This window comes from Talpa occidentalis, unplaced genomic scaffold (genome assembly GCF_014898055.3).
Source record: "Talpa occidentalis isolate TD23 unplaced genomic scaffold, MPIMG_talOcc4v2.1 talOcc4.5, whole genome shotgun sequence".
In the NCBI taxonomy this organism is placed as follows: Eukaryota; Metazoa; Chordata; class Mammalia; order Eulipotyphla; family Talpidae; genus Talpa; species Talpa occidentalis.
The window spans coordinates 126647801-126663348 of record NW_023604861.1 but is presented as its reverse complement, the minus strand read 5'-3'; the positions used below and the strand labels follow the sequence as shown (position 1 = coordinate 126663348).

Sequence of the window (15548 nt, the reverse complement as noted above, 5' to 3'; positions counted from 1 at the left end):
TTTTGTTTATACATGCACTGGGTACAGTCAGAAGCGCGGGAGGGTGAGAGAATTCACCAGAGCCAGAGCAGGGAGCAGAGCAGGCAGAAGGACCGAAGTACACTGCTGAGGGGAGCAGCTGGCGGCAGGAGAGGTCTGCGCGCCATGCGGGACCCTCCTCCGGTGGCCGGGGAGCAGCCGGGGATAGAACCAGCGCCGCAGAGGCTGCAGGCAGCTTCGCAACCCAATGCTCAACCGCTGCGCCACCGGGGAGGTCCCCCACAGCATGATTTTTAAGGAATGAAATTATCCCAGCAATTCCTTCCCATTAGCTCTGACCAAACCTCCCACCTTGTATGACCCAGGGCGCTCAGTGGCTTTCAGAACCAGCGGGCACTGATGTCACTTCCTATTTCTCCTTGGCCTGAGAACTAGAGCCTCAAAGATCCTGTCTGAATTACAATCCACACCAGGCTACTTCTGGATGGGCACACCCATGGGCTAATTTTCAATTTTCAAACTATAGTGACCAAATAGAGGTGCTGCCACTGCTTGCTTCTTGCTACAGATGTCTAGCCTCTCAAAAAAAAAAATAATAATATTAATAGGGCCTCCCCAGTGGCACAGTGAGTTGAGCACAGCGCTGTGAAGCTGTCCGCAGCCTCTGCAGTGCAGGTTTGATTCCCGGCCAGCCAAGGAGATACCCACATGGCGTGGCAGACCTCTCCTGTCGTGCCCGCTGCTCCCCTCAGCAATGTATTTCAGTCGTCTGCCTGTTCTGCTCCCTGCTTTGTCTCTGGTGAATCCTCTCACCCTCCCAAGCTTCTGGCCTACACCCCAGCTCTTGCATAAAAATAAATTTTTGGGCCTCCCCGATGGCACAGCAGGTTGTGCGCCACCATAAAATAAAACATTAATTCATTTTATTCTTAAAAGCATAGAAGTCCTGGGCCTCCCTGGTGGTGCAAGGGGTTAAGATGCAACCTTTGAAACTATCCACAGCTACTAAAACACGAGTTCAATCCCCGGCCAGGGAGCTACCCACATGGTGCAGCAGACCTCTCCTGTCTCGCCCGCTGCTTCCCTCAGCAGTGTATTTTATCAGTCTGCCTGTTCTGCTCCCCGCTCTGTTTCTGGTGAATTCTCTCACCCTCCCACACCCCTGACTGTACCCCAGTTCTTGTATAAATAAATCTTTAAAAATAAATAAATCTTTAAAAAATAATAATAAAAGTCTTAAGTCTTCACTTCTCCACTGGGGTTAACACACTTTCAAATCGATCAAACTAGGGCCAATGTTTGTTTCTCTCTGAACTGACAGCCTCCGTGCTAAGCTGGACTGTTGCTGACCCACTTGAGGGAGTCAGACAACCCAGCTTGCTCTTCTGCTTTATCCCCAGAAGCTACATTTCTGGGAATCTGTCTGAAGGAAAAAAATACAAAATGGAGGTGGGGAAGGAGGAATCGTCACAGAAAGGTATTTATTGCAAATCTACTTATAGCAAAAATAAAACACATATATAAACACCAGCATCCAACAAGATAGTGCCACGCAACTTTTTTAAAAAATGCATACTACATCAATACTGAGAAATACTAAGAAAAAAACAGGCCAGAAGTTGAATGTACGTTGACAATTTGGTAAAGAAAAAAGGTTCCATGAAAGAGACCTTTTTCTCGAAGCTGCCAGCAACGTGGTGTGGTCCTGACGCTCCCCTAAAGCCTAGCATTGGAAAGAAACCTTGAAAAACCTTCCTCGGGGGAAGCAGCGGTAGGCAGACCTGCCCGGCACTGAGGAGACCACGTCCCAGCTGGGGAGGCCAGGCCTGAGGGCTGTGGTGTGGGGGCAGCTTCCCAGCAGCTCTGTGCTGGGATTCCTCACAGATGGGGGGAGACAGGGAAGGGAAACTGAGAATGAAGGGGTCACTATGTGACACGGCTCCCCAAAGCCCAAGGCACCAGACCAGACCTGGGGGCTGCCAAATGGCTGTCTGGCACTTTTTCAGGGACCAGGGACGGCCCCGTCCTGTTAATCGGTGGTGACAAAGGACATTCTTTAAGCTGCTGCCTGCCTTCTGGAACCACCCAGGCCCTGTCAGTGTTTGCAAACATCTCTCAATTCTCTTTTGTTAGGGCAAACACCTCAGTTCGCTCTAGAGCATACCCTGCACTGCCCAGTCTCTCACCCTGGCTGCTCCCCCGGAAACGCTCTGGGCTGGAGAACCCCCCCCCACCCCGAGTGGGGAAGAGCCCCATAACCGAAGTCCTGCAGTTGTGTGAGCCACACACTGGCACACATCATTGTCCCCTCCCGGGTCCAGTCTGAACTCTTACGGCCCAATCGGGCAGAACTGACTTGTCCAGCACCCCTGTGTCACTACAACTTATTTTAGAGTTTCAGGTCCATGGGAGGCATTTTTCCCACCCAGGTGACAATCCCTACTTAAGCTCCTGCAGGTGATGTTCTCAAAGGCAGAATCGCGTTGTCTGGACCCAGGCTAGCCCCACTTGGGTCCTCGACCCCCTGGAGAAGGCCATGAGCAGTCATGTCAGGGGAAAGGAGACGCAAGACAAAAGGACATTATTACGGTGCTTTTTCCGTTTTTCTTTTTGCACAAAAACAGTCCATTTATTCAAGTGTTCTCCAGCACAAGTACATTAGAAAGGAGCTTTATTATATTCTTCTGGGCACAAAAAAAATGTGATGAAGGCGGAATTGACAGACTTTCTACATCTGCTGCACGCATTGACCTCTTTAATTATTTCATAAACAGCTATGTCACGAGCATCACTTACACAGAGATACAACAGGACCCCAGGGGAACGGCGAGGGGGACCCGCTGGGGGCCCCCCCACACACGCGCCCCGCCCTGGATGTCCCAGAACCAGACTGTGAAATGTACATTATTATTGTCAATAAATAGAGAAGCAACCCTAAAAAAAATACAGTGGTGAAAGGATGCTGGAACCAGGAAAAACAAAAACAAAAACAAAAAAAAAGAAAGGAAAAAAGAGGAACGGAAGAGAAAGGTTTCCGGGGCCGGGAAGGGAAGGGTCGGGGTAAGTCCTGCATTTAGCTGCGTGGAATGTGGAGTAAAAGTGCTCTGCCGCCGGGGTCAAAGCGAAATCGTCTGTAACAGTAAAAGTTATTACCAAATCAGCTACGGAGTTTACTCTTCAGTATGAATACATGATTTCCCACAAATAAGTAAGCACCCGCTACTTCAATGCCTCAGCTAAAACACGTGAAATCGCTCATTTAGTTTTCAAGTACAAAGTTAAAATGCCTTTTTAATAATAATATATCAGAGTAAAATAATAGTCTCTTTTAAACTCCACTACAAGAAAACAAAACAAACAGTCATTGTCCAGACAGCAGACTTAATTTAACAATATATATTTTTAATAAAATGTTTTTAGCACCTTGTTGAGTCACCTCCTCCCTCTGCGTATTCTAAGGAATTTCGGCATTTTTGTTGTCTGTTGAATTCTAGGGCTGGGCCACCCAATTGTCCGGAAGTGAAATGGGACTAAGGTGAAGCTCTGATTCCCTGCTCATCGCCTCGGGGCAGGGCTGGGCACTAGACAAGGCTGGAGCAAGCCACCCTGGCTCCCTCCCCGGGCCCCTCCTGTGGAGCCGTGGGGGTGGGGGGGGCGTTCCAACAGGGGTCTGCGGGCCTCAGCTGGGGTGAGTCAGCTGTCTCTACTTGAAAGGGACTTTCCAACCTTGTCCTCACTGCTTCGAACCTGCTCCCCCAGATTCCACTCCCCCAGATTCTACTGCCACAAGCAAGAGGCCACCAACCCAAGGCTCGCCCTACCAGGTCTCACACATGCAGCTACAGGGGTCTCGCTTCCCAAAGGCCCCCAACCATCCTTCACCAAAATATAGAGTTGAGAGCTTCTGGCAGAACAGTGGGATCCATTCTCTAAGCTGGTCTGTTCTGTTTCCTCCCAGATTCCCCAACACTGTAGTTAATCAGTGCCTCATCAGGCAATGGCAGAGAGGGGCTGGTTCTAGCTCTGGGCCAGCCCCCCTCCCAACACCTCTTCCATTCTGGGGTTCGGGAAAGGCTTCAGCTGCTTCCTGCTGAAGCAACTGATCACCAGCGCTGGAGCAACCAGACTAGACAAGGCCCGGTAACAAATCCAGATTCCTCTCCTCCTGGATCAAAATGGGTGCCTGGCTAGGAACACGGTTCTCACCAGAATCTTGGCTCTGCGGTCCCGTCAGAAGAAAACTGCCAGCCCCCTTCAGGCCACTGTGCCAGGCAGGCCCGGGACCCTAAGCCACAGCCCAAGGGGCTCCTACGAGCTTCCTAAAAATACTGTGCCACAGCAAGTCTGCACCAAGCAGGATAATGGCAGGAATTCAAAAACGCCCCCAAATCCACGGTCTGTTCTGACATAACTGGAGAGAGACTCCTGCCTGCAGCTGTCCCGGGGAGCATTTCCCAGATGGCGCCACTGAATCATTCCTCCCTTGGCTCCTGCAACAGGCCTCCCTGTGCTGGAGATGGTGGGTATTCCCGGCGAGGCTTCCCCAGATAGCCAGGAAGCAAGGGGAGCCCATTCTTTCTCGAGCCTTCCTATCAGGACTGCCTGTTCCAGGCAGCAAAACTCACATCAGTCAACCACTCCAGGCCCGTCACAAGCGAAGACGTCCGAGACACTCTGTGGGCAAGTCGCTTTCTAGAATCACATGCAATAGCAAGAAGGTTCTAGGATTGAGAGAAAAACAGCGATACCCCTCCATCTCCACCTGCTGCTCTCCAGCTGACTGTTCTGTAGTCGCTCCCAAGGGGGAAGGGTCAGCACCGGCCAGCTCGAGGCCCTCAGCCGCCTGCTGGAGACCAGCTTCCTCCTCACAGGAGACCAGGGCTCCATGACCTTGCACCAGCTTCCCTCCGCCCCCCTCGGACCACAGCCACCCTCACTTTGGCAACATGTTCGCTTGACACCTGCAGTCAGCGAGGCATCATCCTGACCCCTAGCTCCAGGGTAAACAGGCCTGCTCTTTAGAAAATCCCACGGGAAACATAACCCAGAATTTTCCCTGGGCCCTCCTTGGCTTCTCCCACTCCACTGCCTCTCCCCCAGTCCTATATCAAGTGCAGCAATCCCTGCGTTACCCGCCCAGGACGCTGCCTCAGCCTGTTGGAGCACAGTGCCCCTTTAGGTGACCTGACCTCTCCCCAGAAACCACGCAGCGGGTGGGGGGACCTGACAGCATTAAGAGCATCCCGGTGTGGCCACATTGGCACATTCTCAAGGTGCCCCGCACTCTACCAAGTTCTACTGTGTGACCAAGCCCACGGGTTAGACTGGAGGAAAAACCAGTGATGAACTCTCACCCCAGGAGGGGGGCGCCTGGCCGCCTGGGGCCTAGTCTGGTGGTCTGACCAGGGGACTTACGCTCATGTCAGCCATAGCAAGGCGGCTTCCTCTGAGCATCTGGAAGCCCATGCTAATTCCTCGGGCTTGCCACTTCCTAGGCCACCAAGTTCCTCCCCCATGCCAACTCCCTGGGTGGAGCCTGCCCCCGGGAAAGGCAAACTCCTTCACATGAGTAGTGGACAGAGGCACAGGGGAACCAGAAGAGCTGGTGTCTTTTTGCAGAGGGTGGCCCAGAAGAGACTGTCCCGACACCGAGGCTGGGAAGACCTTGGCGCTGGCCGGTGGGGAGGGAGCACCTTGGACTGCCTGAGGCAGCCCTCCTCCCCCCAGCCCTCCTGAAGTGGTGCTGGTGGACTCCAGGCCAGGAAGATGGAGCCTGGCAGGAGCGAGGATGGGACGGGGCGAGCACCACGGTTAGGAACGGGACTCCCACGAGGGAGGGGCAGCGGTTTTCCACTCCCAGCTGCCCCAGCCCCGTGGACGTCCCGACCAACACCTGCCACCTTGTCACGGTGCCGGCGGGAAGCAACTGGGCATGACCTTAACCAATCTGACAAGGGAGTAGACCGGGGTCTGGGACTAAGCACCCAAAAACAGGAGTGGGTGACGGAGGCCACCCGCTGTGAGCTTTCTCCAGAGCTATGAGCAGGGAATCAGAGCCTTGGTTTAGCAGTGTCCAATTGTTAATTTGTTTCATTCCAAAGATTGAGGTTCACCGTCCCATTTTTTTTTTCCCCCAATGAAAGCCCCTGGCCAAGACAGACTTGGATGCCAATTTTATTTTGGTTGGGGAGAATAGGTAGGGGGAGTTGAGGGCTGACTTGACTGGTGCCTCGAGTTGCAGGTCAGTATCACAGGTTGCTAACAGAAGAGTCTTGACATCACCAGGGGCAAAAGAGATAGAATGCTACCTGCTAGAGGAGAGCACCTGCGAAAATAAAACCTCCTCCTTTCCCTGCCTTCAGCACCTAGCAACTTCTGGGATTGACAGTCTACCTGCAATCAGGGCAACAGAGGTAAATAGCTGCAGGGCCGACTCCACAAAGTCCTGAATCCTGGGGAGAACAGCGCTGGGAGCTCCCTGGCTCTGTGTGTGTGTGTGTGTGTGTGTGTGTGTGCATTCATTATGCATCCATATAGAAATAGGTTCCTGTGTGTGAGTGTGGGATTGATTAGTGTGGGGCTTATGTCTGCAGTGGGGTCCGAGGCTCAGCATTCTGAGCCCCCGCGCCCCGCTCCCCCACCACATAATATTTCTTATACATGACCCTATCTATGTATTTATAGAGCGCCTATCACCATAGGCCCTATCTTTCTAGGGATGCGAACTTGAGACCGTGTGCTTAACAGCACACCTCCCAGCTCTGCCAGTCCCAGGAGGTGCCATTCCCCCCTCCCATTATAAAATATATATCTCTATATGCCACATATCTACACCCCATCTATTCAGTTAAGCATCTGCCCATTGGGCCTTCACCCTGGAGCCACCTCTGCCGTCCCTGCCTACCGCCACCACCAGGCCGCCCCCTCGGTAGGAAGAGGAACGAGAGCCGTGCCGGGCTCCAGGTGCCGCTGACTCAAGTCAGAGCGCAGCTATCATCAGACCAAGTACTAGAAAAGCAACACACACCACTCCAATCACACACGCGCGGAGAGAGGCGCCCGGCCCTCCCTCCAGCCCTGACACACGCGACTCGAGAGGAGGGGAAGTAGAAGAGAAGGACGCCGGAGGGCCGCCCAGCTGCCGCGGCGCCCGGCGGCCCACCTGGCCCGAGGGGGGAGCCAGGGCACCAGGGCCACCAACCAGAAGCACCCTGCTCCCCGCACCTCGGTTTGAAACCTAAAGGGAGGGGTGTTGGGTTTTTGTTTTCTTAAAGAAAATCTGAAAACATAATTATAACCAGAACCATAAGAATAATGATAACAAAAGGTGTCGTCAGCCTCCCAGTATAAAACTGCAGCCTTTGGAGATGACCAAAAACATCGCATTCCAGGGGCCGCAGCCGCCTTGTGCGCAGAGGGTGGGTGGTGGGGCCTCATAAAAGAACACACAAAAGGCGACTTAGACAGGAAAGCACCAGTACGTTTTGTATGTTTTTTTATTTGCTCCAGGTGGGGTTTGAACTGTCACTTCCCCGCACGCTGGATTATTTCTGATCCCACACAAGGAGCCCACCAATCGGCTAATGTGAGAAATCGGGACTGAAGACCCCTTATCCTGCCATCTCGCCGAGAGGGGTCTCCTTTTAGAAAAAAAAAATCAAAAGGTTATTGCGTGAACCTGGATGAAATGCCACTCTCAGCTTTCCACGGTCCCCACCACCTCATTGTACCCCCCTTTTTTTTTTGGCAGGGAGAAACGGGAGAGCGCTGTCCCCAAGTGCTTCTCCTTCACCTTGTTTAAAAAGCAAGGGGAAAAAGAGCCCCCTAGGATACCGACTTGTCTTCACGCTGTCTCCCTTTCTCCATCCTCGGTTAACACCCTTTGCACATAAGGCAACATGGAAGCTGATGTTTTTACTCATCTCGCTGTTTTAAAGCACCATTTTGAAGTCAGGTTGTACAGTAGTTAACAGTACCTTTTATATATATATCTCATATCTATCATATATATATAAACTGTAAACAAGAGGTAACAGCGGCTTCTAGAAACTGATTTTCTTCAAGGTTTCCTGTGTGGTAGGCACCTGAAATACTGTATAAAAGGGTCTTGGTGGTATTCTCGTCTCCCTGCTCTAGATGGGTTCTGCTCTGCAAACCAGGAATGGTGCTGGCAAGAGGCTGGGGCTGGCAGGGATCCTGCCGCCTGAGCATCTTGCAATGTTCTGTCCCCTGCTTGTGCTCCTATCTGATCAGGCCAGAGACAACAAAAGATATATAGTTTAAAAAAAAATCCAATATATAGATTTCTATAGAATTTTCTTTTTTTTTTTATCCTTCACGTCCATCCTTCCTCTGCAAGGTATTGTTACTAATTTTTGTTACTGATTTTTGCTGCAATAAACCCTCTTGTTTCAGTCACAGCAAGAAACAAAAACCCAAACAAACAGAAAACCCCTCTGAAAAGAGTAGAAAACAAAGGTTTCACCAAAAAAAAAACAAAAAAAAAAACAAAAAAAAAAAAAAAAAAAAAAAAAATTAAGGGGTGGGGGGCTTGGTTTTCTTTTTAAATAGGACTGAAGATTAACATTGAAAAAACCAGGAGATGATATCCAACCCTTTTGCAAGGCAAAAGCCCTCCGTTATTTCCGCCTCTGTGGTTTTTGTTTTAAATTCCTTTTTCTCTTCTGGGTGCTGATACTTCTCTCCATCCTCATGTTCTTGATGTTTTTGTTGTGTTTTGTGTTTTTTGTTTGTTTGTTTAAATTTGTGTCACTACCTCAGTTTGCCCTCACGTCCCTTACACACAAGCAAAATATTCCTTCAGCGGAGCGAAGAGGTGGCGGATGACCGGCACGCTCCAGGACCGGCCCAGCAGTCTCTGCCTCGCCAAGCGGCTCATGTTGGAGACGTCGGTATAGTGGACAGGGAAGCCAAACACCCTGGGGAGACAAGGTGGTAAGGGCAGCGGTGAGCACCGGCACAGGCCGTCCTGCTCAGTCTCTGTCCTTCAGCGCTAACTCCGTCATTACTCAGGTCACCAGCCGCGGGCCGGGCACCCAGCCACTGAGCCTAGAGATTTACCACAGAAAGTTAGTACGGGTGACCCTCGAACACCCTGGGGGTGCGGGGCGCCAAACCCGGCGTCAAAAATTTGAGTGTAATTCGACTTCCCAAAACCTTAACAGTCTGCTGCGGACAAGAAGCCTTACTGACACCACAACTGCCGACGCACACGTGTTGCGTATGCTGTGTGGACTGTGAACCACAATCTCACTAAAGCCAGCTGGAGAACAGACACTTTCTGAGAAGATCACGAGAACATACGTTTACAGTAGCACACTGCTGCGTTTACCGATCCTCTATGTTTGTTTGTTTGTAAGAAAATCCACATGTGAGTGGATCCAAGCAGTTGCTGAAGGGTCAGTTGTGTGAAAACACCTCCAGACAGGCTTCACCTGAGACCTAGCGCCTCAGGGGACGCCTGGAGTCTGTATGTAATGAATATGCACCCCGAGATTCTTCCCCTGGAGAAGAGCAAGCTTCTCAAAGGAGCCCAATTGTTGGTATAAGTGGCCTTCAGCTAAACCCCAGTCCCACCCAGAGGATCAGAGGCTCCCAACACCCACTGGCCAAACACACACCATGTCGGGTGCTGAGGCTCAAGCCCACTGGGGCTCCACTGGCTCAGTCCACGGCCCCAGGAGAGGAACAGCAATCTGGGAGCGCCTGTAGCTGCCATGTCCCCTCAAATTCAGCAGGACTTGTGAGCCTGGGTATCAGGGGCTGGTTTTAAGACACCTCTCACTCTGTGCCTCCTGCAGGAACTTGCCATGCTGGGAAACGTGTGGAAAGCCCCTGCTCACACAGTATTTGGAAGATACAAGCCTGACGGGCAGAGGCAGAGCAATCGGGACCTAGCTCCACGACACCCCTCAGCCTCGGTACCTTTCCATTTCAGTGCACCATAAGATGTCCTCTTTCTCGTTCATGAAGACGGGGAAATGCTGGTCTTTGCCCTGCTTTATGGAGTTCGATCTAGTAGTGATGGTCCTCACTTTGCTGAACTAGAAGATGAAGAGAGAAGAGGGGTGAGCACTCGCTTCTGGCCGAGGGGGCAGCGTCTGTGCCAGGCTCTGGTCAGAGCTGGTAAGCCAGCTCACACAAGGCTGGCCACTGGGGGCTGGTTTCAGGTTTAGCTCAGGAGCGCTGCAGACCCCACTGTTCTGCTTTCCTGCCCACTCTGAGGTCACCCCGCCATCCTTAGTCTCCTCCCTGCTGGCCCAGGACTTGGGAGTGAGTTGTTAGCTCGAGCCACTATCCTCAGTGCTTCTAAGGAACTGGCTCCTTCACGGCTACAGTGATATGCAGGCAAAAGGATGCCAAATTACCGAGGGCCCAAAGACACCTCTGATGCCAACAGTCCAAGTGCTGCCTCTGCTCTGGCAAAACCTGCTGCCCAGCACACTGCTTCCCATAGACTGCCCCAGAAAAAGGGACTCTTCACATCACAAGAGAACCTCTGCTCCCAAGGTTCTTGCCATAAAATTTAAAAGTCCCTGCTGCTACAGGAACCTTGGCAGAAACTTCTCAATGTCAACCTCACAGGACGGTGCTGTGGGCTGTGCTGCATGAGCAAGGGCTGACCCCCCGGAACACCCCCCCCAACCCCGGTGCATGACCCCAAACCAAAGTTTAAATGACACTCTCCATACCAGCTGTGCCCACCAGACCCTAGAGGGCAGGCAGGACACCACCTCGGTCCCTGATAAAGTCCATCCGCCCTCTGCCCTCCTCCCTGCCCCCCCAGCAGCGGGCTTGGGTGCTGGGCTAACCTTGGCTATTCTGCCATGCTCCAGACACTCCTGCAGCTCCAGCTTGTCGTTCACAGTGGATGCCAATGGCCTAGGAGGCAGAAGGGAGAAGGTACCAACCAGGAGAACAGCAGGAATGCCCCCAGGGCCACTGACACTGCAACCACTGACCTCACCAAGGGTGAGCACGACTCCCTGTCACCCACACTTTGGGACTCCCTTTAAACTCCCCTAAAACACATGAACGACACATGAAGCCATCCTGTGGACACAAATCCCCCGAGCCTTCCTTCTGAAAGCTAAATCTGAAAGTGCCCTCAAAGTACCAAGAGGCAGGTAACACTCGCCCAGCAGGGGGATACCCCAACTATTTTACATCACTGAATTTTAGAAGTATCCATCACAAAGCAAGCTTAGCAGTGGCAGTATGTTCTATTTCTCAACTATGGTGACAGTTACATGGGTATGAACAGTGGGTGAGATTCACTAAACTCTACACCATGAATGTACAGTTAAAAAGATTTAAATCTTGCCCAGCCCCCAGGAGACTACAATTCTGTGATATGTCGCTACTCAGAAGGTAGACCAGATGACTTAGCATGAGTCCCTTCTGGCAAGGTCCCTCCCTGACATTTAGAAGGACTTAAATGCTGGTCTCAGGTTAGCAGCCACCACCTCAGTGCGGGGGCCATGGAGGGGGCCAGTTCGTCTTCTCTCTCCTTCTGACTCTTAGTCCCACTTGCTACCTCTGCTGCTGGAAGCCCAGAGTTCTATCATTTTATAGCTGGAAGAAGCTGGTGAGAACAATCTCACAGGACCCAGGTCCATTAGGAGATAGAGTCCATATCCTCCCTGCAAACACTGGACTGTAGTGCTTGTTCCAACACACACACACACACACACACACACACATCTTGGGAATTTAGGGGGACAGAGTTTCAGATCAGATGCACCAATGACCTTCCCATCAATAATCCCTGGCAAAAGTCAACAGTTTCACCAAGTGGGTGAAGTTTCTGAGACCCCCAGCTTCTGAGACAGGAAGTTTCTGCACCCCCAGTTAATGACAGAACACAGGAGATGACTGAGGCCAGGATAACGAGACGTTCCAATTGAAGTTACACCAATGACGTTTAAAATCCATACTCAAAACATTCTGCAAAAAATTTCCCTCCATAATAAATATCTAAATTGGGTAGATCTCACTCTTTTTTAATAAACACCCATTTGATTTTTTTTCTAAGAACTCATTCATAATACTTGTGAACAAGAATTTGAAATTCTGGGAATCGCAAAAACATACAGACTTAAAATATGACTCAATAATTTTTTAGCTACTCTAAAAACAGTCTTACACCTCTAAAAATATGGTGACAAACACTCTCAAGTCAATTTCCTTAAAAATGAAAGAGTTAAAACTCACTAATTTAGACTATACTCAGTCCTAAATTAACTTCACTCTGCTTCTGAACTGCCAACTCAACCAGAATTCCTTTCTCCTCATAGGAGTCTAATAATACAATCATTATACTAAAGAAATGTTTCTTCATCCTGAATATTAAAATCTGTGTAACCTAAACAAAGAGCATCCTTCCAGTAAGGGGCCTGAAGCCAACTCAGGCAGGACCCACTAATCTGTGGTGCTGCTGGGAGACCCTCTCCGGGAGGCGCACACAGCCTCTGTGGGCACCACTCCTCATCACCCCCACCCCCATCCTCTCCTGCTCTTCCTCAGCCGATGCGCACTCGGGTCGCAGCCCCCCATGTAGGAGAACCAACTACGTCATTCAGCAGGGTACGGTTCCTCTTTGATATAAAGAGTAAACTGCAAATTCCAACACCAGCCACTCATTTCTCAGGCAAGTATTTTCTGCACCCCAACTCTCTTCCTCTGCAAGGAGGACAAAGAGGTGCCAGGCCAAGCAGCAGGTTTTCAGCAGGGGAGGTGACCCTGAGGGCCCACCCAGCGATTCTCCTGCCTCGGGTCATTGCCACTAAGCCACCTGCAGACACCACCCGTAGCCCCCAGGACCAGGCATGCTCACCAACCTGTTCATACCAGGAAGGTTCCCCCAGAAGTAGCGGGCCCTGTGTGCAGCTGACACTTCTTTGGCATCAATCATCACAGGGTTGGACTACAAAACAGAGATCAAGATGAGCAAAAGAGGAATAGTAACAGTGCCAGGAACTTTTGCTGGTCTAGAGCCTTAAAGCCTCAAAGGCTCTTACTTCTCCCTTGGGGCCACCTGCTAGTACAATCTGAAGTCTCCAGGAACAGCCAGAACTGTGCATGCTCTCCCTGGAATCTTGGGGACCAACATGGTCCACCCAAACTGTTGCGCACTGACGGGGATGTTCTGATGTCCTCCCCAGGGTCGCTAGCGCACTGAGCTGCAGGTGGCTAAGGATACGTGCAATGAGGCTAGTGAGACTGAGTGACTGTAACGATAATCTAAGGTGTGGCTGGTGATGCCATATTGGACCACAGAGCTCGACCTCGCCCAAAAGCTTGAAGGAAGAAAGTGCCATTAGGTATGGATACATTCACAGTGCACCCAGATGACAGTCAAATAAGACACCTGCTCACATTTAAAGCTAGGACACCAGCTTGAGGTATTGATTACCTCTAGACAGGGAACTGTGCACCCTGAGAATGCCTCTGGTTGCAGAGATCCTTTGTGCAAGGCTCGAATCTTGTTCAGAAATGAGCAGGGACCCACATTATGAGGAATCAAAACTGAGGGAAGTCATTATTTTCTTCCCAAGTGCCATCTTAAACATGTCTAGGTGCGAGGGAGTAAGGATGACCCATCTGGACAGGAACTCAACTCAGGCCCTCAGTGATCCGCCACACAGAACTCCTATCCCAGCTGCCTGACATCCCTAATGAGTAACTGTCAGCTCCTTCGAGGCCCGAGTCCCACATACCATCTCTTAGAACAAGACCATGGGTTCTTTCCAGGGTGGGCCTCTAACAAGGCTTCCACCCTCTCTAACAGGAAAGCTCTGAGCTTCCCAAGTGGGACCTTGCAAAGAAAGCAGAAGTCACCAGTCCCCAGCTCCACAATGCAGATGAGACAGGAATAAAGCAGCAGTCCAAGGTAGACGCCATTAGTGAGCTGGCCAAACCAAGGTTGCTGGCTATACCTCAAGAAATCGCGAGATGTCCCTCTTGTCACTAACGCCCATGGCCACCACATTCTCAAAGAGCCAGAAGAAGGGGCGATCATCTCCCTCCTTGGGCCGCGCATCATGCAGGAGGCGGTAGAACTCAAAGAAGAGCCGGCCAGTGCCCTCTGAGAGGTTGGAAGAGAAAGCCATCAGCTGGGCTATCTGCAGCAGACAGTGGTGTGGCTCGGGCACGGGGAGGGGAGGGAGGATGGGGCGTGGGGAGTGGCCGACCCAGGGCAGAAATATCTAAGTAGGAAATCTACATGCGGAAGCCCCAGCTCAGAAGGCGGAGGGGCGAGCAGACACCTACCATAGAGTCCCTTGCGGGCAGGGTTGACGATGGAGAGATCGTTGCAGGGACTGCCCCCAATCACCAGATCGAATGGGCCCCACTCCTGGATCTGGGAGGATAAAGGTAATGTGATGGGCTTGATGTCCGGGGACAGAGGCAGAAAGGAAAAGAGAAATTATCTGTGAATTTGGCAATGGCATGGGAGAGAGGAGCCCCGGCTGTATTGTATGCTCATTACACACACACACACACACACACACACACACGCATGCATCTCACACACACGCGTGCACACACATCTGCAGCTTCAGGCAAGTCATTGGGTCCAGGCTCAGTTTTCTAAACAATAATGTGAAGGGACAGAGTGGGGGGGTGGGGCGCTGAGCCCAGTGGGAAAGGCAGTGCGCTCCCTTAGCAGAGCTGCGCTTGTTAGGAAGGAGACCCAGGCTGAACAGCTGGCTGAGGGGCTGTAAGCTCCCTGCATTTTGGGCAGGGTATCCAGGACATCTGAACACCCCTCAATGCTCTGAAGGCCATTCAGAGATACGTGCAGGTAAGTGGAAGAGCCCCCCAGAAATGGAGGCTGGCAAAGCTGTCTCCAGAAGTACTGAGAGGATAGGAGCCTGGCTCCAGGCCAAAGCACCCACCAGAAAGGGCCCTCAAGTAACCAGGAGGCAACCTGATCCCAAATAAGTAACTCCCCAATTCCCATTTGGAGTCTGCCAGTTACCCTTTCAAGACAGTGGGGAAAAGGGAAGATGAGAAAGAGGTTGGGGGGTAGGGAGCAAATGAACAGAAGGAAGTGGGCTGGTGTGCAAGGGAAGAGAGGACTTTACAGCCCCCCAGCACTGACATACATGCTTCTGCGTGACGCTGCGGACGTCCCCGACGTACATGATCTTCCCCTGGTGCCGCACCATGCCCACCGTGATGGAGTCCTCGCACACCTCCGAGGCGATGTAGCGATCCACCTGAATGCCCAAGTCCTTCAGCACCAGGAGCCCTGCCCAGCCAGCAAGAAGCACGGTCAGGGGTCACCTCCCAAGCACCCTGGTCTTCACGGGGGAGCCTCTGACCAGCTGAAGATGTGGGTCAGTGACGTCCCCAAGTCCTACCCGCCTGCCCAATAAAGTACAGGATGCTTCTGGATGCAACTGGAGTGTTAACAACACAGACGTCAAGGCGATCCACGCCAGGCCTGATCTGCTTAGAAGGCAGTCAGGCTGGGAAGGACAAATCAGACAGCAGGTGGTTTCAGGAGCCACGGGAAATAGCAGGTAACCTTTTCTGGGCCG

The 15548-nt window shown here is 51.7% G+C and overlaps 1 protein-coding gene across 4 annotated transcripts in view; it reads right to left on the bottom strand.

Annotated features, from left to right (window-relative positions):
- Positions 1–1220: 1220 nt before the first annotated feature.
- Positions 1221–15548, bottom strand: part of DNMT3A (DNA methyltransferase 3 alpha) — a 97776-nt gene continuing 83448 nt past the window's right edge. For all 4 annotated transcript variants that reach the window (XM_037528405.2, XM_037528406.2, XM_037528407.2 and 1 more), the window contains 7 exons: positions 15111–15256; positions 14272–14362; positions 13938–14086; positions 12840–12925; positions 10812–10881; positions 9925–10043; positions 1221–8918 (listed from right to left, as the gene is read on the bottom strand). In XM_037528405.2, the coding sequence (XP_037384302.1) occupies positions 8777–8918; positions 9925–10043; positions 10812–10881; positions 12840–12925; positions 13938–14086; positions 14272–14362; positions 15111–15256 (803 nt within the window). In that variant the 3' untranslated portion in view covers positions 1221–8776. The remainder of the gene's footprint in view (positions 8919–9924; positions 10044–10811; positions 10882–12839; positions 12926–13937; positions 14087–14271; positions 14363–15110; positions 15257–15548) is intronic.